This window comes from Acanthochromis polyacanthus, chromosome 15, assembly GCF_021347895.1.
Source record: "Acanthochromis polyacanthus isolate Apoly-LR-REF ecotype Palm Island chromosome 15, KAUST_Apoly_ChrSc, whole genome shotgun sequence".
NCBI lineage: Eukaryota > Metazoa > Chordata > Actinopteri > Pomacentridae > Acanthochromis > Acanthochromis polyacanthus.
The window spans coordinates 15,511,669-15,535,742 of NC_067127.1; the positions used below are offsets into that span (position 1 = coordinate 15,511,669).

At 40.8% G+C, this 24,074-nt stretch overlaps 4 protein-coding genes and 1 long non-coding RNA gene across 7 annotated transcripts; 3 read left to right on the plus strand and 2 right to left on the minus strand.

The window, feature by feature from the left end:
• The first annotated feature begins 58 nt into the window (after positions 1–58).
• LOC110950025 (epoxide hydrolase 1-like) lies at positions 59–2,978 on the plus strand. Its single transcript, XM_051959477.1, has 10 exons — positions 59–204; positions 289–356; positions 454–667; positions 755–935; positions 1,047–1,256; positions 1,334–1,463; positions 1,761–1,972; positions 2,074–2,182; positions 2,287–2,412; positions 2,493–2,978. The coding sequence occupies exons 2-10, from the start codon at positions 334–336 to the stop codon at positions 2,692–2,694; spliced, it is 1,407 nt and encodes a 468-aa protein (XP_051815437.1). The 5' UTR covers positions 59–204; positions 289–333; the 3' UTR covers positions 2,695–2,978.
• Positions 2,811–16,600, minus strand: LOC127537374 (uncharacterized). The gene is made up of 3 exons (XR_007946963.1): positions 15,687–16,600; positions 11,958–14,181; positions 2,811–3,062 (listed from the first exon to the last, which is right to left on the minus strand). It is a non-coding gene; the product is annotated as an uncharacterized LOC127537374 (long non-coding RNA).
• LOC127537372 (epoxide hydrolase 1-like) lies at positions 8,833–19,641 on the plus strand. 3 transcript variants are annotated; one of them, XM_051959475.1, is made up of 10 exons: positions 8,833–8,945; positions 16,964–17,031; positions 17,122–17,335; positions 17,423–17,603; positions 17,715–17,924; positions 18,002–18,131; positions 18,429–18,640; positions 18,742–18,850; positions 18,950–19,075; positions 19,156–19,641. In XM_051959475.1, exons 2-10 carry the CDS (start codon positions 17,009–17,011, stop codon positions 19,355–19,357), a joined length of 1,407 nt encoding a protein of 468 aa, XP_051815435.1. In that variant the 5' UTR covers positions 8,833–8,945; positions 16,964–17,008; the 3' UTR covers positions 19,358–19,641. The 3 variants fall into 3 exon arrangements, with proteins under 3 accessions (XP_051815435.1, XP_051815434.1, XP_051815433.1); XM_051959474.1 differs by lacking the exon at positions 16,964–17,031 and adding an exon at positions 9,035–9,102 and having other exon boundaries at positions 8,864–8,945; XM_051959473.1 differs by lacking the exon at positions 8,833–8,945 and adding an exon at positions 16,724–16,874.
• LOC127537373 (epoxide hydrolase 1-like) lies at positions 8,864–11,873 on the plus strand. The gene is made up of 10 exons (XM_051959476.1): positions 8,864–8,945; positions 9,035–9,102; positions 9,192–9,405; positions 9,493–9,673; positions 9,785–9,994; positions 10,072–10,201; positions 10,663–10,874; positions 10,976–11,084; positions 11,184–11,309; positions 11,390–11,873. Exons 2-10 carry the CDS (start codon positions 9,080–9,082, stop codon positions 11,589–11,591), a joined length of 1,407 nt encoding a protein of 468 aa, XP_051815436.1. The 5' UTR covers positions 8,864–8,945; positions 9,035–9,079; the 3' UTR covers positions 11,592–11,873.
• Positions 19,394–23,016, minus strand: mad2l1bp (MAD2L1 binding protein). Its single transcript, XM_022198425.2, has 3 exons — positions 22,641–23,016; positions 20,954–21,237; positions 19,394–20,546 (listed from the first exon to the last, which is right to left on the minus strand). The coding sequence occupies exons 1-3, from the start codon at positions 22,999–23,001 to the stop codon at positions 20,019–20,021; spliced, it is 1,173 nt and encodes a 390-aa protein (XP_022054117.2). The 5' UTR covers positions 23,002–23,016; the 3' UTR covers positions 19,394–20,018.
• Between the last annotated feature and the right edge of the window lie 1,058 nt (positions 23,017–24,074).

The window sequence follows — 24,074 nt, forward strand, 5'->3', positions numbered from 1 at the left end:
CCAACCAGCAACAACCTCTGCAACGCAAATCCCGCCCCCGCTTTTTTTCTCTGTTTTGCTTCAACTGCTCATCGAGATCCGAGTCTTTGTGTGCGCAACAGTTAATCCTTCTACTCTACTTTTAAAAAAAACACACATATATATATATATTTGTGGAAATTACAAGCCATTATCTCGAGGGACACTTGCAAAGAAACAAGCAAGGTATGTTGATGTTGATTTTGGCGCATACAACTTTTCAGTCGCTGTGGGGAAAATGAAACATTTCTGACCTCTGTCCTAATCCAGGTCTAAGTTAAAACACCTGTGTGCGCACACCTCTGGAACGGCACCATGCAGAGACTGCAAGCTCTTAAGTAAGAGGAATTTAAAAAAACAAAACAAAAACAAAACAGTAATTCTCCAGTTTCATCAAAACATACTCGAAACCAAATATTTCTCTACACTTTGCAGGGAAACTTTCTTTGGCTTGGATGTGGTCCAGCAGCAGATTCTAATTGGGTCTGCTGTGGCAGCAGGTGGACTACTGGCATACATGATGTCCAGAAGCAGAAAAATGAAAACTATTCCACTTGGTGAGGGATGGTGGGGAGCAGGAGAGAAGCTGCTATCAGAGGACCAGAAAATCTACCCTTTTACAGTCCAAACCTCAGACAAAGAGATTGAGGTGAACCAAACCTCTGATATCTGTTAATAAGTAACAGCATTAGTACACCTTTATGTGATGCAATCAGTAGTGTTCTTTATTCAACAGGACCTCTATGAGCGCATTGACAGAACCCGCTACACAGATCCTTTAGAAGACAGCCGCTTCCATTATGGCTTCAATTCCACTCATCTCAAGAAAGTGGTTTCCTATTGGAGGCATGAGTTTGACTGGAAAAAGCAGGTGGCAGTGCTTAACCAGTATCCACACTTCAAAACCAGAATTGAAGGTACATAAAGCCTCAAAGTTAGCAAACTAGGCTTAATGATAATGTAGAAATATGATCAAAAATCTCTCCATGTTTTGTTCTTTTCACACCAATACCTTTGATGTGATGCAGGACTGGATATTCACTTCATCCACGTTCGGCCACCACACCGCGAGAATCAGAAGGTTCTGCCTTTAATGATGGTTCACGGCTGGCCTGGCTCCTTCTATGAGTTCTACAAGATTCTGCCCCTTCTCACACAGAACCATGATGGTATTGCTTTTGAGGTCATATGCCCATCTATCCCTGGCTACGGTTACTCAGAAGCCTCTCACAAACAAGGTAAATGCTTCTAATTACATGTATCTATCTCCCCTTGACGAGCATTTATTAACGACTGTGCTTCTTGAACCTTCCAGGTTTTGACAGTTTTGCTGCTGCCCGAATCTTCCTGACTCTGATGGAGCGTTTGGGGTTCTCCCAGTTCTATCTGCAGGGAGGAGACTGGGGCTCGCTCATCACTACCAACATGTCACAGATGAAGCCTCAGTAAGTGCAAAACAAGCACTAGCAGAAAATATGCCACAAGTTATCACAGCAGTGGAATTTTCACCACCCACTTGTTTGTTAAAGTGAACATTGTGACATTCTAACTGGAACTGTGACAGTGCCTGCACTGTGTACAGACTCCCAAAAACCAATGACGAAACAAATTCCTCACTAGTGAAGCTGATAAAGGAAACACTAAGAAACCATGACACCACATTTAACATGCATTAAAATATCATAAGACCTGCAATCATACAAAGTTTGTTTTTGTCATGTTTCACTGTTTATCTCTTCCAGCTGTGTGAAAGGTCTCCACCTAAACATGTTCATGTCAACAAGAGGTTTAAAAGTGCTCTTGTCCCTCATGATTGGCCCTTATCTGCCCTTCCTGGTTGGCTTTAGTCGAGAAGATGTTCGCCGATTGTTCCCTTACTTTGAGAAGAATGTGTACAGTATCCTGAGGGAATCTGGCTACATGCACATTCAGGCCACTAAACCAGACACTGCAGGTGGGAGCATAACACAAGTAAACAAGCTCACTGATTCTCATGAGCTTATTGATGGTGTTAACAGGTTTGTGCTGGCACTACAATTTAAATTGTGTTTACAGGCTGTGGAGTGAATGACTCTCCTGTAGGCTTGGCAGCTTACATTCTGGAAAAGTTCTCCTCCTGGACTGACATGAAGAACAGAGATCTGGTGGATGGTGGGCTGGAGAGGTACAAGAATTAGTTTAATCTTAGACATTTTATAGATACATTCAGCAAGGTTTGTGTGAGTATTTCTGGCTCTAACTAACCAAAAAATGATGGCATTTAAACAGAAAATTCAGCCTGGATGACCTCCTGACAAATGTCATGATCTACTGGACCACAGGCTCCATAATATCATCCATGCGCTTCTACAAAGAGAACTTCCAGAGTAATCCTGACAGCAGAGTGGATGCAAAGTATGTGGTCAAGTGCTCAAACTGTACATACTGACCGCAAATCTGAAAGCCTTCTCATGCCATCTTATCCTTTGTTTTAGGACCGGGATATTTGTCCCCACTGGCCTGGCTGCCTTCCCTGACGAGCTGATGCATACTCCTAAATCATGGGCACAAATTAGGTATCGAAACATCCGCTCCTACACTTTTATGCCTCGAGGTGGTCACTTTCCTGCCTTTGAAGAACCCCAGCTTCTCGCCAATGACATTGTCCAATTTGTCAAAAAAGTGGAGAAGTTCTAAACCCTCTGATGTTCTCTCAGACCACTGCAATTACCGTGTTTTTAAAATGTTTTATTGATTATTCCAAATCGGACACATACAAATTCTTGTTACTCTGATTTTTTTTGCAGTCCACACTGTAATGCACCTTACTGAGTGATTTGCTACATGATTGAAATCACTTGCAGATTTTAATGAATGTAAACATTTGCACACATGATACTGGCAGCCAAATGTGCCCCTGGAATGAATTAAAGAAAGCAATACATTTCATTAAACCTTGAAGCTGTGCTCTTTTAAAAATATATTGCACTAGTATTGTTGTTCTGTGTTTAAATGTTCTTGAAAATTCAGAATAAACGTTGCACTTTGCTGAGAGAAAATAGCACCTCCAGATGCTGCAGCACCTCCTCGAACTCCTGAAATGTTTGCTGACATTTGCTCCAGTCCATGTCTGCAGACTGCACTGGTCTCCCACTCACCATGTCTTTATCCTGAAAAGCAAACTTTCAACCAATACTTTTAGGCTACATCCACACTAATGCGTTATGATTTAAAAATGCGTAACTTCAGCTACATTTAAACCCAGTGCCAGCACTATTCTGGCATTTGAAGCACCATAAAAATTGAGACTTTTAGAAATGTTGTGGACCACAGTTTTAGTTGTTTCTGCAACTGTGTACAAACATCCATGTTTGCTTTCTGATTAGTTCTGAGCTGTCAGTTTGTGCTGCTCTCTGATTCATCATGCTCCTATCACATGACCATCTTCTGGAATAAAACCAGGCAAGGCTGCCATAAACAACTATTTTCCTGTCCATTTTGTCAGCTTTTTTACTTTGTAGTCTGTCAATAGAAGTGACCTCCAAAAAGCAAGATGTGCATTTCATTAAATTTTTTTTTCTGAAACTATGTCACTGTGTAATGCTGCAAAGTGCAAAATGTAAACAAAGGTATGCATATTAAAGTGCAATGCTGTAAACTGGCAACTCCAATATGATAGAAATTAAAAAGAGGGCTCATTATTTAAGCCAGTAGTGTGACAGCGAAACACCTACATTTTACTACACCCTTTAATGAAGTAAAAAAAAATAATTACGGCTGCATTTTAAACCAACTGCAGCATAGAGGAGATGGATATGTTACCAGCAGAGATGCTAAAGCAGTGCCTTTTTGCCCTGTTGTGCAGTTGTTCTCTGACTCAGGTAGTGCCTTCAATCTTTATGAAAATACAGCTGAATACATAATTTTTGAAAAAACAGTCTAGTGAAAACACTGTGGTGATAATTGATCCACATTTCAGTCACTAATTTGTACTCATTTTGTTGCCTGACAACAGAAATAGAAAAATATGTAAATGAGAACAGATTTATTGGGAATTCAGGTCTATTAAAATACAGCATGTGTGAGCACTTAGGGCAGTAGAAGGGCTAATATGTAAAGTGCCCGTGTTTTCACTTTAGGTGTTTGTGCATTGTGGTAAGGCTGCAGTAGTATGCCACCAAAACTGTCAAATGTACAAACTACCGTTTTGTTCTGTGATAATTTAAAGTACTGTTATTTCAAAGCCACTGTATTGTACAGTCCATTTAACCCTACGAGGCCACAGTTGCAAAATTGCAACATTTTTTAAGGCTGTCTAGCTGTACCTATTGCTGACTGAAATAACACGAAACATTACACCAGCACCCCACACTCTGAACTGCTAAATTGCAGCATTTTTGGCAGGAAAATATTAATACTGTAAGACATACCACATTCCAAGTTCAAACAACATGTCTTCCATTGACCCCCGAGCTTTCTCTTTTGGAACAATTTCAATAATTTTCCAAGTAAGTATTTGACCTGTAGTATTTTTTTCTTAATTCTCAAGGTGTTTAGTGACAGACAACTCAAATTATTTTTTAAAGTATAATTCAGTTGAAGACAAAATTATTAGCTCCTCTATGAAATTTTAGTTTTAGTTGTTTTTTTAATTCTCAAATGCTGTTAAACGGATGAAGACATTTTAACACAGCTTTTCCAAACACCCTAGTTTTATTTTTGGATGCTTTACGTTATTTTACTTTGGATGCAGAAACAAAATTATTTAACAAAACCAAAAACTACCAGGGTCAAAATTATTAGGCCCCTTTAGAACTGACCTTTTTATAGAGCCAAACCACTTTACACACAGTATGAAAACTTCATTAAGGATTTGAGCTGTCACTGGAGAAAGCATCATGCCAAAATAAAAGAAATCAGACTTGAGAAAAAAGAATCGTTGATGCGTACAAAGCAGGAGAAGGTCTACAAAGTTATCACAGCGTTTCCAAGTGTCCATAAGTGGAGTGAGAAGTCTCATCAAGAACTTCAAAGAGAGCCACACAGTACAGAACAAGTCTGGCAGAGGGAGGAAGCCAAAGATTTCAAAGACTCTGGAAAGAAAACTTGTGAGAGATGTGTCTAACGAGCCAGAACAACCACCAAAACACTGGTTAAGGACGTAGAGAAGTCAGGAGTTGTAGCATCAAAGAAGACACGGAAATGGACTGAACCCTAACCCTCTACTTATACAGAAGAAACACCTTCAAGCCAGACTGAAGTCTGCTGTGGACAACCTGGAGAAAGATTATGAAGACTGGAAATGTGTCCTTTGGTCAGATGAGACCAAAGTAGAGCTCTTTGGCCATAGAGACGCTCCTTATGTTTGGAGAAAGAAAGGAGAGGCATATAACTCAAAGAACATCGTCCCCACAGTTAAACACGTTGGAGGCAGTATCATGCTGTTGGATGCTTCAGTGCATCTGGAACTGGGAATCTTGTCGAGGTTGAAGGAATCATGAAGAAAGAAGGATATATGAAGATTTTGAAAGAAAACCTCCAGCGGTCAGCTGCAAAACTGGGTCATTGGTTTGTCTTCCAATATGACAACAACACAAAACAATACGTCACTCCTGGTGAAGATCTGCCTCCAGAAGACCAAAGTGAATGTTTCAGACTGATCTGCACAAAGCCCTGATTGGAATCCCATTGAAAATCTGTGGGGGTCAAATGAAGTCCAGGGTCCAAGCTAGAAGACCATCAGATCTGGAGGAGCTTGAGAGATTTGGCAAAGAAGAATGGGGTCCCTCAGGAGATGTCAGAGACGTGCTACAAACTCCAATAAATGACTGGAAGATGCCATCCAGCATAAAGGAAACACAACTTACTATTAACATCAAGGGGGCTAATAATTTTGACCCTGGTAGTTTTTGATTTTTGTTCAATAATTTTGTTTCTGTGTGCAAAGCAAAAACAACGTAAGCATCCAAAATAAAACTAGGATGTTTGGAAAAGCTGTATTGAAAATTCCTTGATCAGTTCAACAGCACTTGGGAAATTTTTGAAAAAAAAAATTGTAAATTTCATAGGAGGGCTGATCATTTTGGCTTCAACTGTACATGTGACATTTAGGGATTTCTTTCAATGATGCAAAGATGCAACACTGGATGCTAATAGGTGCTACTTATTTACACAGAAGGCCCCATCACAGGTCATGAGTAAATTCATCAATTGTGCCATCTATGGAAATATACAGTGTTCATGCTCTAAATATATAGGTTATGGGGTAAAGGTTAAAGGTTTATCCTATTCATTTTGTAAAGGATTAACAATATATTAACAGGTACTGCAATATGGGGCTCATGTGTGCTTCACAGTTTACAAAAAACTGCTGCCCTCAGTTTCACATATAAACTGTTGAGATGTCTAGTTATGGAAGATGTCTTTTACTTTTCCAATTAAGATTAATTCAGCTCCATTAAATCAGTTAACTATGGTATTATCCTTTCCTTTTCTAGGATTAATTTTGAATGAACTTGAATGACTGCCTTTATTTTATATGATACTGGTACATGGAAGAAATGACTGCTACCTGTACTTTTGTTTTTGTCTCATTATGAACATGCACCATTCTTGGAAAATACTTTTGAATTTGTAAAAAGTGCCCACACAGCGCAACGGGACGGAATTGATTAAAAATGTAATTAGAATTAAAACTGCACAAGCATTTGAAAATTCAACTTAGTAATGGAAATAGTCTTTGCAATCGTGTTTTTGGCATATGCTCAACTCTGTTAGCAGTCTGTTATAATTGGGTTAAATTTTGAACTTTTTGGTGCAAAATCACAATTTTGTCTGTTTTGACACCATTTAAGTAGTTTTTTTTTTGTATGTTTCACTGGAAATTATAGTGTGCTGTGTGACACTCACCAAAAATCATAAGATATGGTTAGTCCTGTTTTTAACTTTGATAGAATTTAACTTTGAATATGTTGGTCAAAATTTCACTGTTCCGTCCTGCTTACAGAAAATCTTACCATAGCAATGAAATCTTTCTCATTCTCAAGTCTGTTATGGCATTGTTCTGTGCTGCTAAGTTATTATACAGATGATGATGTGTAGCATGTGGCGTTTCATATTTTTTTGTAATGAGGAAAAATCCTATCAAATTCTGTCCCGTTGCATTGATAGGACTTTTGACTCAGATCCCGCACAGATATTAAAGCTGCTGTCCGGAGTTTGAATCGCAGCGTCTCCCAAAACGCTGTTGGTCCCACTCTCCCTCCCTCTGATTTCGCCCCTTTATTTGTGCACGCGCGCAGTACATGAGAGAAGTGCCCGGAGTGCTGCAGCATATGGCCTGTTTTGCTGTTTTCCCCTCTTCTGCATTTAGTACATTTAGTAAATAATAAAGGAATTACGTTAGAATGCTGTATTGAGTCTAACTTGTCCTAATACCAAAATAACATGAATCTGCTAGGACGAACGAGTAAAGTTTGAATATGTGATTACACTCGTGTATCCCTCTCGATGACGTTGTTTATCAAACTTAGTGCATTTACGCGTGTATATGTGTTAGATTGTTTATTTATTTCTATCTAGAGTTCAGAATTGCATGACTCCTCTGACGAAGAGTATGTCCCAGACGCCCCAACATCTTCCTCCAGAGGTCGGGCATCTAAATGAAGCCGTCAGGCGGGCTATGGAGGCCGTGGTCGGGGAGCGAGGCGAGCACCCCGACCACGGCATCTAAACGAAGCCCGCAGGCGGGCCATGGAGGCCGTGGTCGGGGAGCGACGCGAGCACCCCGAGCCAAAAAACGTCCTGCAGTCTCTTGGCCTGACAAGCCGTGGGATTGGTAACTTTTCTGGAAGTTGCTGAGCCCTGATGCTCTCTCCTCCACAAGCAAAACAAATGTGCGCGCGGTTGCGTAGTGCGTAGCTCGCCCACCTTTGCATGGGCTTGCTTGCTGTGCGCGTAACCGTTGATTGACAGCATGACAAAGCTGAAGCTCGAACTTGATTGGTCGGCAGCAACCTGCGCTTTTTGGAATAACATGGGGGTCTATGAGAGGAAGGCGGAGCTCAGGAATAAATTTTCATATCGCGTTATACTAACTTTATATTATAGTATCGAACTAGACTAACACATTTAAGCTTTGTTAAAAAATGATACATAAATTGAAAACAAACGGAAACTCCGGACAGCAGCTTTAAGCTGTAAGTCTGCAAGGGCTATCATATCAAAATGCAAACTAGAGACATATAGCAAGTTAGAAATATCAAAAAGTGTTTGTCACATCGAGTGGTACCGATATTGAAAATTTTGGGTCCTGGCCCATGGACTAAATCGGTTGTTCCTTGTATGATTTCCAACCGACAGGCTACATGATGGTCATTTTGTAGTAGGATTGCAATCATGTGATCGTCAGCGGCAACAGACAGTGTTCACGTCATGGTTATAGCAACGCGGTGTTGGGAACTAGCCTATATCTGGCAATGGGAAATCCTTGGATCCAGACTATAAGCCACATCACTGCCAAAATCTAATCACTTCGTCCTTGTGTCATTTCTGATCTTCCTGAAAATTTCATCCAAATCTGTTATTCAGTTTTGAGTGATGTTTCACATAGACAGACAGATTCACAGACAAACGTACGCTGATCATCACATAACTCCGCTGTTCTTTGGCGGAGTAAAGAAAAAAAAGCAGTCGTTGTCTCCTCTCTGTTATATGAAGAACTTCGTCAGGGCTTCTCTCTGAGTGACACATGACGTAGCCAACCAGCAACAACCTCTGCAACGCAAATCCCGCCCCCCTTTTTTTCTCTCTCTCTTTTGATTCCACTGCTCGTCGAGGTCCGGCTATTTGTGTGAGCAACACGGAATCCTGCTCCTTTTTTCCCTAGAATCTATTTGTGGAAGTTAAAAACCATTACCTTAAGGAACACTTGCAAAGAAACAAACAAGGTATGTTGATGGTGTTTGGATTTTGGTGCAGACAACTTTTCAGTCGCTGTGGGGAAAATTTAAAATTTCTGACCTCTGTCCTAATCCAGGTCTAAGTTAAAACACCTGTGTGAGCTCACCTTTGGACTGGCACCATGCAGAGACTGCAAGCTCTTAAGTAAGAAGACTTTTTTTTTTAAACCACTGATATTCCAGTTTCATTAAAAACATATTAAGTATATACTAATAATTCTCTACACTTTGCAGGGAAACTTTCTTTGGCTTGGATGTGATCCAACAGCAGATTCTGTCTGCTGTGGTGGTAGTTGGACTACTGGCATACCTGATGTCCAGAAGCAGAAAGCAAAAAGTGAAAACTATTCCACTTGGTGAGGGATGGTGGGGAGCAGGAGAGAAGCCGCTGTCAGAGGACCAGAAAATCTACCCTTTTACAGTCCAAACCTCAGACAAAGAGATTGAGGTGAACCAAACCTCTGATATCTGTTAATAAGTAATGGTATTAATACACCTTTATGTGATGCAATCAGTAGTGTTCTTTATTCAACAGGACCTCTATGAGCGCATTGACAGAACCCGCTACACAGATCCTTTAGAAGACAGCCGCTTCCATTACGGGTTCAGTTCCACTCATCTCAAGAAAGTGGTTTCCTATTGGAAGCATGAGTTTGACTGGAAAAAGCAGGTGGCAGTGCTTAACCAGTATCCACACTTCAAAACCAGAATCGAAGGTACATAAAGCCTCAAAGTTAGCAAACAAGGCTTAACGATAATGTAGAAATACGATCAAAAATCTCTCCATGTTTTGTTCTTTCCACACCAATGCCGTTGATGTGATGCAGGACTGGATATTCACTTCATCCACGTTCGGCCACCACACCGCGAGAATCAGAAGGTTCTGCCTTTAATGATGGTTCACGGCTGGCCTGGCTCCTTTTATGAGTTCTACAAGATTCTGCCCCTTCTCACACAGAACCATGATGGTATTGCTTTTGAGGTCATATGCCCATCTATCCCTGGCTACGGTTACTCAGAAGCCTCTCACAAACAAGGTAAATGCTTCTAATTACATGTATCTATCTCCCCTTGACGAGCATTTATTAACAACTGTGCTTCTTGAACCTTCCAGGTTTTGACAGTTTTGCTGCTGCCCGAATCTTCCTGACTCTGATGGAGCGTTTGGGGTTCTCCCAGTTCTATCTGCAGGGAGGAGACTGGGGCTCGCTCATCACTACCAACATGTCACAAATGAAGCCTCAGTAAGTGTAAAACAAGCAAGACATGAGTTACTGGCTAGATTGTCTACACAGCTCCTACATGACGTGTCACGATTCAGCATCTGGGAGTTGTGAGGCCTCTGCTTAAATTGAGGCGGGGTGTGCTTTATTGAATGCTCTCCACCTGCTCCTAATTCTGGTTGCGCACTGCTGATGAGAAACACCTGCCGTTGCCACTGCACTGCTGAGCCAACCTGAAAGAGAGAGAAAAAGGGAGGGCAGGCACTATCTGGGTCTGGCAGCAGCCAGCCTGACAGTGACACAGTGCCTGCACTGTGTACAGACTCCCAAAAGCCAATGACTAAACAAATTCCTCACTAGTGAAGCTGATAAAGGAAACACTAAGAAACCATGACACCACATTTAACATGCATTAAAATATCATAAGACCTGCAATCATACAAAGTTTGTTTTTGTCATGTTTCACTCTTTATCTCTTCCAGCTGTGTGAAAGGTCTCCACCTAAACATGTTCATGCCACCGAGAGGTTTTAAAATGCTCTTGTCCCTCATGATCGGCCCTTATCTGCCCTTCCTGGTTGGCTTTAGTCGAGAAGATGTTCGCCGGTTGTTCCCTTACTTTGAGAAGAATGTGTACAGTATCCTGAGGGAATCTGGCTACATGCACATTCAGGCCACTAAACCAGACACTGCAGGTGGGAGCATAACACAAGTAAACAAGCTCACTGATTCTCATGAGCTTATTGATGGTGTTAACAGGTTTGTGCTGGCACTACAATTTAAATTGTGTTTACAGGCTGTGGAGTGAATGACTCTCCTGTAGGCTTGGCAGCTTACATTCTGGAAAAGTTCTCCTCCTGGACTGACATGAAGAACAGAGATCTGGTGGATGGTGGGCTGGAGAGGTACAAGAATTAGTTTAATCTTAGACATTTTATAGATACATTCAGCAAGGTTTGTGTGAGTGTTTCTGCCTCTAACCAAAAATGATGGCATTTAAACAGAAAATTCAGCCTGGATGACCTCCTGACAAATGTCATGATCTACTGGACCACAGGCTCCATAATATCCTCCATGCGCTTTTACAAGGAGAACTTACAGACTGATATTGCCAGCAGAGTGGATGGAAAGTATGTGGTCAAGTGCTCAAACTGTACATACTGACCGCAAATCTGAAAGTCTTCTCATACCATCTTATCCTTTGTTTTAGGACCGGGATATTTGTCCCCACTGGCCTGGCTGCCTTCCCTGACGAGCTGATGCATACTCCTAAATCATGGGCACAAATGAGGTATCGAAACATCCGCTCCTACACTTTTATGCCTCGAGGTGGTCACTTTCCTGCCTTTGAAGAACCCCAGCTTCTCGCCAATGACATTGTCCAATTTGTCAAAAAAGTGGAGAAGTTCTAAACCCTCTGATGTTCTCTCAGACCACTGCAATTACCGTATTTTTAAAATGTTTTATTGATTATTCCAAATCGGACACATACAAATTCTTGTTACTCTGATTTGTTGCAGTCCACACTGTAATGCACCTTACTGAGTGATTTGCTACATGATTGAAATCACTTGCAGATTTTAATGAATGTAAACATTTGCACACATGATACTGGCAGCCAAATGTGCCCCTGGAATGAATTAAAGAAAGCAATACATTTCATTAAACCTTGAAGCTGTGCTCTTTTAAAAATATATTGTACTAGTATTGTTGTTCTGTGTTTAAATGTTCTTGAAAATTCAGAATAAACATTGCACTTTGCTGAGAGAAAATAGCACCTCCAGATGCTGCAGCACCTCCTCGAACTCCTGAAGTGTTTGCTGACATTTGCTCCAGTCCATGTCTGCAGACTGCACTGGTCTCCCACTCACCATGTCTTTATCCTGAAAAGCAAACTTTCAACCAATACTTTTAGGCTACATCCACACTAATGTGTTATGATTTAAAAATGCGTAACTTCAGCTACATTTAAACCCAGTGCCAGCACTATTCTGGCATTTGAAGCACCATGAAAATTGAGACTTTTAGAAATGTTGTGGACCACAGTTTTAGTTGTTTCTGCAACTGTGTACAAACATCCATGTTTGCTTTCTGATTAGTTCTGAGCTGTCAGTTCGTGCTGCTCTCTGATTCATCATGCTCCTATCACATGACCATCTTCTGGAATAAAACCAGGCAAGGCTGCCATAAACAACTATTTTCCTGTCCATTTTGTCAGCTATTTTACTTTATATTCTGTCAATAGAAATGACCTCCAAAAAGCAAGATGTGCATTTCATTAAATTTTTTTTCTGAAACTATGTCACTGTGTAATGCTGCAAAGTGCAAAATGTAAACAAAGGTATGCATATTAAAGTGCAATGCTGTAAACTGGCAACTCCAATATGATAGAAATTAAAAAGAGGGCTCATTATTTAAGCCAGTAGTGTGACAGCGAAACACCTACATTTTACTACACCCTTTAATGAAGTAAAAAAAAATAATTACGGCTGCATTTTAAACCAACTGCAGCATAGAGGAGATGGATATGTTACCAGCAGAGATGCTAAAGCAGTGCCTTTTTGCCCTGTTGTGCAGTTGTTCTCTGACTCAGGTAGTGCCTTCAATCTTTATGAAAATACAGCTGAATACATAATTTTTGAAAAAACAGTCTAGTGAAAACACTGTGGTGATAATTGATCCACATTTCAGTCACTAATTTGTACTCATTTTGTTGCCTGACAACAGAAATAGAAAAATATGTAAATGAGAACAGATTTATTGGGAATTCAGGTCTATTAAAATACAGCATGTGTGAGCACTTAGGGCAGTAGAAGGGCTAATATGTAAAGTGCCCGTGTTTTCACTTTAGGTGTTTGTGCATTGTGGTAAGGCTGCAGTAGTATGCCACCAAAACTGTCAAATGTACAAACTACCGTTTTGTTCTGTGATAATTTAAAGTACTGTTATTTCAAAGCCACTGTATTGTACAGTCCATTTAACCCTACGAGGCCACAGTTGCAAAATTGCAACATTTTTTAAGGCTGTCTAGCTGTACCTATTGCTGACTGAAATAACACGAAACATTACACCAGCACCCCACACTCTGAACTGCTAAATTGCAGCATTTTTGGCAGGAAAATATTAATACTTGTAAGACATACCACATTCCAAGTTCAAACAACATGTCTTCCATTGACCTCCGAGCTTTCTCTTTTGGAACAATTTCAATAATTTTCCAAGTAAGTATTTGACCTGTAGTATTTTTTTCTTAATTCTCAAGGTGTTTAGTGATAAAAATGATTACAAATTTTAATGCCACGACCATGAACTCAAATTACACGGGTTTTTTTTGTTGTTGTAAAAGATGATTTTTATATGAAAACCCTACATTTGACTATTTCTGAATCTGGGAACCACCCCTGAACACCAACGGGCTGCAGTCATTCTCTGAAATCCACGTTTTTGAGCCATTTTTGCTGGAATTTGTGTTTCTCCATTTCCCAGCCTGGTCCAGCCTGCCGACCACTTTAAAAACATGCAGTTTTTAGAAATTGTACCCAACCGGCTGGAACAATTATCTCAATGCTTCGGCATGTTTCCGCAGATGCACATATCTGACAAATCGCAATTTATAAATATATATTATTGTCAATTACTTTCTTGAAAACTGCAGAAAGAAATTTTAATGCCACCAAGAATCAAATTTAATGATTTTTAATGCCATTTAAGGCCTTAATTTTTGCAAAATCAACTTAATGACTATTAATGTCCTGCAGAAACCCTGTTGTATTTCTGCTACAGCAGCAGAGATGAAGTTAAAGGTGATAAATAGAATCTGTGAATACTAAGAACAGAAAATAATAAACTGCTGAAAGAGTTGGTCTGTCCTTCTGTCAGTGAAAGTTAAACAGGAAGTGGTTCACTGAGGGTGTCGTCCATTCAGTCTCCTTCTTCACAACCAGATGAGGTTTTCCTTCTGTTGGCTTCACTCAGAAGATCCTCACAGTGAACATGAGACACCTGAGATGAAGAGAGATGTCACAGTATCAGCATCAACAGCAGAGGTTCATTTTAAAGTATCCCTGGAAAGATTTACTATTTCATATAGTTTTCCAAGCACTGAACGACAGAAAGACCTGTAGTCACTTTAGCTTTAGGTGATCTCTATCACCTGTTAAGACTAGGCTAATTAACACCTAAAATACCTTCTTCTTTGTGCAATATACCAGAAAAACCAGAAGGCTAGTTTCAAGGCTGATTGGTTTAATGTACTGACACTGTGAGCATGACATGTCTGGATCTGTGGTCTCTACAAGAAACATATTTTGGCAACATATTACTTTCAAAACCTGAGGCAAAATGCATGATTGAAAGATGTAACTGAAAGATAAACAGCATAAGACATGACAGTCTAGTAACGGTACAGTCAGACCAAGTCAAAGTCTACAGAAGTAGACTTAGATATGTAGAATATATAAATTGTAAAATTGTTCCTCAAAATTGTAGCACAATTGTTTTATGCTTTTATTCATGTATCATGTTTACATCCCTGGCATCTTTCCCAAAAAGCAACATCAGCTGTGGCATCTTTGTGGCAGTTGTAACCCACGCCTGGTAAAGGCTGTAATAATCAAGAAAGCACGCAGACAAGTTATTTCAAACAGTTTTAGTAAACACATTTTCTGGTGACAATCCACACATGTGTAACAACTGAATGAAAATGGAAATAAAATAGCCTATTTCAAAAGAACTGAAGATGAATTTGTTTCACATTATTCCAGTCTGCCAGCATTTGGCAGCAGTTTCTTCCCTCAAATAACTAGTGTCTTTAGCGCCCCAAGGGGCAACGACCACTAGTTCGTTCAGGTTAATACGGTCACCGGACAAACCACAGAATCGGATAACCCCATCCTGATAGTAGTAGTAGTAGTGGCATCTCCCCCAAAGAGTGACATTAACCGTAGCATCTCGTCCAAACAGCGGTAAAAGTAGCCTACTGGCTTAAAATGTGGCATCTCTACCAGATCGTGGCATTAACCGTGGTACCTCACAGTGGCACTGACCGTGGTATCCCCTAAACCAGGGGTCGGCAAGTAGATGTGGCTTCGGGCCAAAATGTTTGTTGTAAACAATCGAACAGCGGGCCAACCTGCGCAGGTTGGCCGTTAACATTAACCGTGGCACCGCAGCGGTGCCACAAAAAGTGTCACTGCACAATGGCATTAACCGTGGCACCGCAGCGGTGCCACAAAAAGTGTCACTGCGGCAGTGGCATTAACCGTGGCATCCGGCGCGGTGCCACAAAAAGTGTCACTGCAGCAATGGCATTAACTGTGGCATCCGGCGCGGTGCCACAAAAACTGTCACTGCACAGTGGCATTAACCGTGGCACCGCAGCAGTGCCACAAAAAGTGTCACTGCTCGCTGCCAGTGCCACAAATCGGACCTGCTGTCTCTCACGAAAGTTGCATATGAAGTGCATTAAAAGCGGTACCGATAAGAAAATAAACATTTAGTCTACTTACCGAACTTTCAGTGTCTGCCGGTAGAATCCGCCGAAGGGAGCAAGATGGTTAAAACAAGCCAACAGGCAGGAAAAGTGTCTGTGGAAAAGGTTCTGCTTCTTCACCGATAAACCACCAGTGACCATATCAGAATTAATCCAATCCAGGAGAGCAGAGTCTCGGCTACATCCTCCAGACTGGCAGTCATTCCAGACAAACTGTCAATCAGGTTACCACGCCCCCTTGCGTCGCAAAACTTAATAAATAAAAAATCGATATTGATTTATTTTAAGATCGGCCACTTGATCTTTCATTTTGACCATGAAAACTAACAAAAAAACCCATTTATTTACAGTCGATGCACCGTACTGTTTGGCTCCACCCTTGCTGATGACCACTTCCGGTCTCAGAAAACGAAAAAACGGACCTTTCTTCGTTTCTGTCTCTTACTTATTTTATTTTTTGTTATCGTAAATAAAAAATGAAAATCAAAGCATTTCTTAAAAATCGTATATCCCCTTTTGATCGTGAAAAAGAAAAACGCCTTGTATTTCAATTTTAATTTTTGCCTTTGAAAACGAAAATCAAATTACCACTCGTTTTTTGTTTTTCAATACCTGCTTTAGAACGGAAAATCCAATTACCAAAATATACACGGACCAGGACAAGGTACGTTTTATCCGTTTGATTCCCGGCTGTAAAACACACAAGCAGAAACAAAAAAACCATCTGGCAATGGGAAATTCTTGGATCCAGACTACAAGCCACATCACTGCCAAAATCTAATCACTTGGTCCTTGTGTCATTTCTGATCTTCCTGAAAATTTCATCCAAATCTGTTATTCAGTTTTTGAGTGATGTTTCACACAGACAGACAGATTCACAGACAAACGTACGCTGATCATCACATAACTCCGCTGTTCTTTGGCGGAGTAAAGAAAAAAAAACAGTCGTTATCTCCTCCCTGTTATATAAAGAACTTCGTCAGGGCTTCTCTCTGAGTGACACATGACGTAGCCAACCAGCAACAACCTCTGCAACGCAAATCCCGCCCCCCGTTTTTTTTCTCTCTCTTTTGATTCCACTGCTCGTCGAGGTCCGGTTATTTGTGTGAGCAACAGGGAATCCTGTTCCTTTTTTCCCCCTAGAATCTATTTGTGGAAGTTAAAAACCATTACCTCAAGGAACACTTGCAAAGAAACAAACAAGGTATGTTGATGGTGTTTGGATTTTGGTGCAGACAACTTTTCAGTTGCTGTGGGGAAAATTTAAAATTTCTGACCTCTGTCCTAATCCAGGTCTAAGTTAAAACACCTGTGTGCGCTCACCTTTGGACTGGCACCATGCAGAGACTGCAAGCTCTTAAGTAAGAAGACTTTTTTTTTTTAAACCACTGATATTCCAGTTTTATTAAAAACATATAAAGTATAAACTAATAATTCTCTACACTTTGCAGGGAAACTTTCTTTGGCTTGGATGTGGTCCAGCAGCAGATTCTGTCTGCTGTGGTGGTAGTTGGACTACTGGCATACCTGATGTCCAGAAGCAGAAAGCAAAAAGTGAAAACTATTCCACTTGGTGAGGGATGGTGGGGAGCAGGAGAGAAGCCGCTGTCAGAGGACCAGAAAATCTACCCTTTTACAGTCCAAACCTCAGACAAAGAGATTGAGGTGAACCAAACCTCTGATATCTGTTAATAAGTAACAGCATTAATACACCTTTATGCGATGCAATCAGTAGTGTTCTTTATTCAACAGGACCTCTATGAGCGCATTGACAGAACCCGCTACACAGATCCTTTAGAAGACAGCCGCTTCCATTACGGCTTCAATTCCACTCATCTCAAGAAAGTGGTTTCCTATTGGAGGCATGAGTTTGACTGGAAAAAGCAGGTGGCAGTGCTTAACCAGTATCCACACTTCAAAACCAGAATCGAAGGTACATAAAGCCTCAAAGTTAGCAAACAAAGCTTAATGATAATGTAGAAATATGATCAAAAATCTCTCCATGTTTTGTTCTTTTCACACCAATGCCGTTGATGTGATGCAGGACTGGATATTCACTTCATCCACGTTCGGCCACCACACCGTGAGAATCAGAAGGTTCTGCCTTTAATGATGGTTCACGGCTGGCCTGGCTCCTTCTATGAGTTCTACAAGATTCTGCCCCTTCTCACACAGAACCATGATGGTATTGCTTTTGAGGTCATATGCCCATCTATCCCTGGCTACGGTTACTCAGAAGCCTCTCACAAACAAGGTAAATGCTTCTAATTACATGTATCTATCTCACCTTGACGAGCATTTATTAACAACTGTGCTTCTTGAACCTTCCAGGTTTTGACAGTTTTGCTGCTGCCCGAATCTTCCTGACTCTGATGGAGCGTTTGGGGTTCTCCCAGTTCTATCTGCAGGGAGGAGACTGGGGCTCGCTCATCACTACCAACATGTCACAGATGAAGCCTCAGTAAGTGCAAAACAAGCACTAGCAGAAAATATGCCACAAGTTATCACAGCAGTGGAATTTTCACCACCCACTTGTTTGTTAAAGTGAACATTGTGACATTCTAACTGGAACTGTGACAGTGCCTGCACTGTGTACAGACTCCCAAAAACCAATGACGAAACAAATTCCTCACTAGTGAAGCTGATAAAGGAAACACTAAGAAACCATGACACCACATTTAACATGCATTAAAATATCATAAGACCTGCAATCATACAAAGTTTGTTTTTGTCATGTTTCACTGTTTATCTCTTCCAGCTGTGTGAAAGGTCTCCACCTAAATGTGTGCATGCCAGCAAGAGGTTTTAAAATGCTCTTGTCCCTCATGATCGGCCCTTATCTGCCCTTCCTGGTTGGCTTTAGTCGAGAAGATGTTCGCCGGTTGTTCCCTTACTTTGAGAAGAATGTGTACAGTATCCTGAGGGAATCTGGCTACATGCACATTCAGGCCACTAAACCAGACACTGCAGGTGGGAGCATAACACAAGTAAACAAGCTCACTGATTCTCATGAGCTTATTGATGATGTTAACAGGTTTGTGCTGGCACTACAATTTAAATTGTGTTTACAGGCTGTGGAGTGAATGACTCTCCTGTAGGCTTGGCAGCTTACATTCTGGAAAAGTTCTCCTCCTGGACTGACATGAAGAACAGAGATCTGGTGGATGGTGGGCTGGAGAGGTACAAGAATTAGTTTAATCTTAGACATTTTATAGATACATTCAGCAAGGTTTGTGTGAGTGTTTCAGCCTCTAATTAAAAATGATGGCATTTAAACAGAAAATTCAGCCTGGATGACCTCCTGACAAATGTCATGATCTACTGGACCACAGGCTCCATAATATCCTCCATGCGCTTCTACAAAGAGAACTTCCAGACTGATATTACCAGCAGAGTGGATGCAAAGTATGTGGTCAAGTGCTCAAACTGTACATACTGACCACAAATCTGAAAGCCTTCTCATGCCATCTTATCCTTTGTTTTAGGACCGGGATATTTGTCCCCACTGGCCTGGCTGCCTTCCCTGATGAGCTGATGCATACTCCTAAATCATGGGCACAAATGAGGTATCGAAACATCCGCTCCTACACTTTTATGCCTCGAGGTGGTCACTTTCCTGCCTTTGAAGAACCCCAGCTTCTAGCCAACGACATTGTCCAATTTGTCAAGAAAGTGGAGAAGTTCTAAACCCTCTGATGTTCTCTCAGACCACTGCAATTACTGTGTTTTTTAAAATGTTTTATTGATTATTCCAAATAGAACGCATACAAATTCTTGTTACTCTGATTTTTTTGCAGTCCACACTGTAATGCACCTTACTGAGTGATTTGCTACATGATTGAAATCACTTGCAGATTTTAATGAATGTAAACATTTGCACACATGATACTGGCAGCCAAATGTGCCCCTGGAATGAATTAAAGAAAGCAATACATTTCATTAAACCTTGAAGCTGTGCTCTTTTAAAAATATATTGCACTAGTATTGTTGTTCTGTGTTTAAATGTTCTTGAAACTTCGGAATAAACATTCTTTATAAATACAAACAAAGCCATATCCTCACTCAGAGTCAATCAACTACTCTTAAGAACACATTCTGTCGGTATTTCAAAAACTATTAAAAAAAAAAAAACAAAGAAAGAAAACAGAAGTCAGTAAACTCACTATTGTTTGATTTGACACACTGAAACAAAAAAGCAAAACTGAACCCATAATTCGTTACAATATCTACAGCTCAAGTCAAAATTTAGGTTCAAAATTCATTTAAACCACAGGTAAAATTTATTGTCTTACACAGGCTCCAGAAAAGGAGCTCCAATCTCAGATCAGACATGTTCCAACTCTTTCGGTCAGTTGCTGAAGCCCTTAATATTCATGGGTGCCTGAAACCATACATAATCCTCCCAGTCTGACCCTTCTGCCCTTGGTTCCTTGCAGATGCTGGGATCAGTAGACAGAGCAATGATTTGTTTTTTCACACGAGTTGGGACTTTAAATTGTAGTTTAGGGCGGAACCACCCCACACCGCAATCCCTGTGAGCCATCACCAAGACTGTGGTGGGCATTAATCGCACAGGTCTGGTGTCGGACAAAAGGTCGGCCACAAAAAGAGTGCGGAAGAGCTGCCTCAAGCATGACGACACTCGCAGACACTGATCTCCACCAGCTAATACCAGATCCTCCATGTTGATCTCATACAGCTCTTTGGGGACGATGAGGGTGCCGCCTATCAACAGTAACACACGCGGCACTTTGCTGAGAGAAAATAGCACCTCCAGATGCTGCAGCACCTCCTCCAGCTCCTGAAGCGTCTGCTGACATTTGCGCCAGTCCATGTCTGCAGACTGCACTGGTCTCCGACTCACCGCGTCTTTATCCTGAAAAACAAAAAATTCAACAAACACCTTTAGGCTACATCCACGTCATGATACAACAACTATGCAGTAAAACATTTGCTGCGACAAACTGAAGCTAAAGTGATGCCATGGATTAGTCCAACTAATCACCGCAGATTCAAAACAGAGACGTTAATGTTGACTAGCAGAGGCTAGTTCAATACAGTTAACAAAACTGGCACTCTTATGGTCCATGTGCAAGCAGCTGTCATACAAGTAATCTTATTTAAAGCTATTGCTGTTCTTCCTCTGTAATACTGAAGCAACCAACCCCGTGCTTGCTGTTCCTGCATTCCCAATGTGTGTCAACAGTAAGGGGAAATGCAGCGTCAGGGAAGTTAGTACGGACAGATATTATTTTCTGAATGCTGAAATTCAATAACTTTCACCTGCACTGAAGTTTGCTGTTTCTTCTGAGAGTATACTAGCTGGTCGTACGTCATGGGGAGCTGCTGTCTCTGATAGAGAATGCACTTGAGGATCTCACTGACGAAACGACAGCAGCCTTCCTGCGTTACAGTGCCAGGAAACACCACGTTCACACAGCCTTCCTCCTGTGCTCTCCTCACCACCTCAGCATCTCTGTCCTCTGAGGTAGTGTGTTGATTACTGCCAGTCACAGTGGAACTTTCAACATTTCCCCGACCAGAAATGTCCTCCTCTTGTATTTTGTCTGTAAAGAACCACAATATCACTAGGGTGAGTAATGGACCGGTCTTGCTCAATTCCAGCTAGCTCAATGTTAATGCATTCTTGCAAGACTTGTATTTTGATAAAGCCACTGTGAAATTTTCCAGCTGACTGGGTGTGGTGGAGAAATGACTCAGATTATTATGCATTAATGTCAAAGTCAATACAGGGTTCTAATTATTTACTCATCTATGACATGTTGAAGCATAAGCTGCATTTTAATACAGGGGTCATTTAATGTCAAATTGGACTAATTTCAGTTGGACTAATCCTCGACCATCTCTGATTTGTTTAAAAAAAAAAAAACTACCATGAACTATAGATATTTGAAATAATATCAGTGAAATTTTAGATTGATACATCATGATTTTTAAGTGATATGTATTTTTTTTAAATTGCTTGTCAACTCACTCTCAGGAAATTTTTTCACACATTAAAATCTGATGCTACGTTTGCATCACAATATCGAAAAATCTCTGATTATGGGTGAGTTGAAATATTAAAAAAACTAAAATTTAAGTCATCATGAGAAGTGCTCAGAGATCTCTGAGCACACATTAGTAAAAAGATGTGTGTATATAATAATGGCCTTAGTCAGTTTTTGACATTTTTTTTTTTGCCTCAATCATCTCCTCATGATGCTCCCCATCTCTGGTAAAATCACCTACATGCTCAGTTGAATAGATCATGTGATTTTAACCCTGTAGTATAATGACCTAGGCCAAGGTTCAGTGTGGTGTGGTTCAGTTTTTTGTGTCTCCCAAAAAATGATTTAGGCCATTATTTTAGGAAGGTGTCAATATTCAAGACTGTCACACAGAGAGAAAAAAGCAGCAGGTATGACAAGCTGTACCACAATGACAAAAACTGAGTTAAGTATTTCATATATCAAGCTAAAAATGCCATAAATATCCAAATTAAGAAATGTTTTAAGCTGTAAAAATTTCAGGCAAATCAAAGATGATCAAGGTTAGCTTTATTGGAACCACTTTTTGTATTGATGTTGGGCGTAAGCTTTGCTTTGAATGTTTTCAAAAGGAGGGACAAATACGAGTGTTCTAAAAAGTCGAGGGGGAGTATTTCCTGGAACTCTTCTGAAATCTAAACACATGCACTTGATGGATACTTTAATCTACAAGTCTTTGTTGACTTTACTGTTTTTGAAGGAAAATGTTCGTTCGTAAGTAACTTTGAAACAATAAATAACTCAACTGGCCAAAAACAAGGGCACTCAGTTCACAGTGAGCTGCAAAGTACCACATTCGGAAAACTGGAATCAGTCAGTGCTGGAAACTTTTGCCTCACTTTGGTGACTGAACCAGTGAAAATACACTTTTTGCCCCCTGATGGACAAACATGCGAGCCCACAGCTGTTGTGTTACCCACCTTGAGTGATGTTTGTAGGCGGCACAGCAGTGTTTTCCTTGTCTTCGCTACTGTTCACGATTATTACATTTAAACCATGTTTCGTCTTGAAACGTGTGTTAACGGTCTGTGGAGAGAGTCGACATGAACCAGAGTCGTCGGAAACATTTTGTACCGTTTCTACTGAACCCGTCATGTTCGGCTCCTCCTGGCTAATTTCTCTTTCTGACGAAAACGACAGACGCCTCTTTATCGCCGTGTCTCCGCTGCTAACTATGGACGTATTTACCGAGTCTGCAGGGATAGAAGTTGGTTTAAATATATCCAAGTCTTCTGCCATATTTTTGAACGACTGCGCTGGATCTTTGCCGCACTGCATCATGGGAAATGTGTGTGACAAAAATGCCGCGTTCACGTTACACGGAAAAAGATTCGAGAAAACAACAATCCGCTTGAAACTCCATCTAAACTTGTATTATGTGCTCATAATAACCACCTTTATTTTTACTGGCTTTATTTTTTTTGATTAAACGTTTGTAATCCAAGAAATTGAGCATGCAAGGTCTAGGAACCGACATTAAAAGACAGTCATGAAATGACATGAGGGGGTACAACACAGCAGAGGCCTTCTAAATGAATAAAACCCAGTGTATGTCACACCTCACAGAGTAAGGGTCATCCAACCTTAGCATACAGCTCACCATGCTGAGTATTTTAATTATCACAAGTAATAAATCTTAACACACACTGAGCAGTGTTGCCACTGATGCATGCATGTGTAAAATGTCAACATAATTAGGTGCTGATAGATAAGTTGCCTCATACTGTGTGTCCAGGAGACCAGGTGGAAAGGTAGTAAAGCTAGAAGTTTAGGAGCAGGGTTCAAGTTGTTCTATCCTGGTGTAGATAGGAAGAAAAATGGAGTAGGAGTTATCTTGAAGGAGGAGTTTGTTAGGAATGTCCTGGAGGTAAAAAGAGTGTCAGGTCGAGTGATGAGCCTGAAGCTATAAATCGAAGGTGTGATGTTCAATGTTGTTAGTGGGTATGCTCCACAGGTAGGATGTGAGCTGGAGGAGAAGGAGAAATTCTGGTTGGACCTTGATGAAGTGATGCAGAGCATCCCTAGAAGTGAGAGAGTTGTCATTGGTGCAGACTTCAATGGACATGTTGGTGCAGGAAACAGAGATGATGAGGAGGTCATGGGCAGGTTTGGTATCCCGGAGAGGAACGCAGAAGGACAGATGGTGGTTGACTTTGCAAAAAGGATGGAAATGGCTGTAGTGAATACTTTCTTCCAGAAGAGGCAGGAACATAGGGTGACCTATAAGAGTGGAGATAGGAGCACACAAGTAGACTACATCTTGTGTAGATGGTGTAATCTGAAGGAGATCAGTGACTGCAAAGTAGTGGTAAGTGAGAGTGTTGCCAGACAGCATAGAATGGTGGTGTGTAGGA

What these genes read in the sequence shown, in the direction of transcription:
- LOC110950025 (XM_051959477.1), top strand. Translation starts at nt 334, where the DNA reads ATGCAGAGACTGCAAGCTCTTAA. An exon ending in ATGTCACAGATGAAGCCTCA is followed by an intron (nt 1,464 to 1,760) that starts GTAAGTGCAAAA and finishes TATCTCTTCCAG; the next exon opens with CTGTGTGAAAGGTCTCCACC. An exon ending in GTGGATGGTGGGCTGGAGAG is followed by an intron (nt 2,183 to 2,286) that starts GTACAAGAATTA and finishes GCATTTAAACAG; the next exon opens with AAAATTCAGCCTGGATGACC.
- LOC127537373 (XM_051959476.1), top strand. Translation starts at nt 9,080, where the DNA reads ATGCAGAGACTGCAAGCTCTTAA. An exon ending in AGAAGCCTCTCACAAACAAG is followed by an intron (nt 9,995 to 10,071) that starts GTAAATGCTTCT and finishes TGAACCTTCCAG; the next exon opens with GTTTTGACAGTTTTGCTGCT. An exon ending in ATGTCACAAATGAAGCCTCA is followed by an intron (nt 10,202 to 10,662) that starts GTAAGTGTAAAA and finishes TATCTCTTCCAG; the next exon opens with CTGTGTGAAAGGTCTCCACC.
- LOC127537372 (XM_051959475.1), top strand. Translation starts at nt 17,009, where the DNA reads ATGCAGAGACTGCAAGCTCTTAA. An exon ending in ATGTCACAGATGAAGCCTCA is followed by an intron (nt 18,132 to 18,428) that starts GTAAGTGCAAAA and finishes TATCTCTTCCAG; the next exon opens with CTGTGTGAAAGGTCTCCACC. An exon ending in GTGGATGGTGGGCTGGAGAG is followed by an intron (nt 18,851 to 18,949) that starts GTACAAGAATTA and finishes GCATTTAAACAG; the next exon opens with AAAATTCAGCCTGGATGACC.
- mad2l1bp (XM_022198425.2), bottom strand. Translation starts at nt 23,001, where the DNA reads ATGATGCAGTGCGGCAAAGATCCAGCGCAGTCGTTCAAAAATATGGCA. An exon ending in GCCTACAAACATCACTCAAG is followed by an intron (nt 21,238 to 22,640) that starts GTGGGTAACACA and finishes GGTTCTTTACAG; the next exon opens with ACAAAATACAAGAGGAGGAC. An exon ending in AACAGCAAACTTCAGTGCAG is followed by an intron (nt 20,547 to 20,953) that starts GTGAAAGTTATT and finishes TTTGTTTTTCAG; the next exon opens with GATAAAGACGCGGTGAGTCG.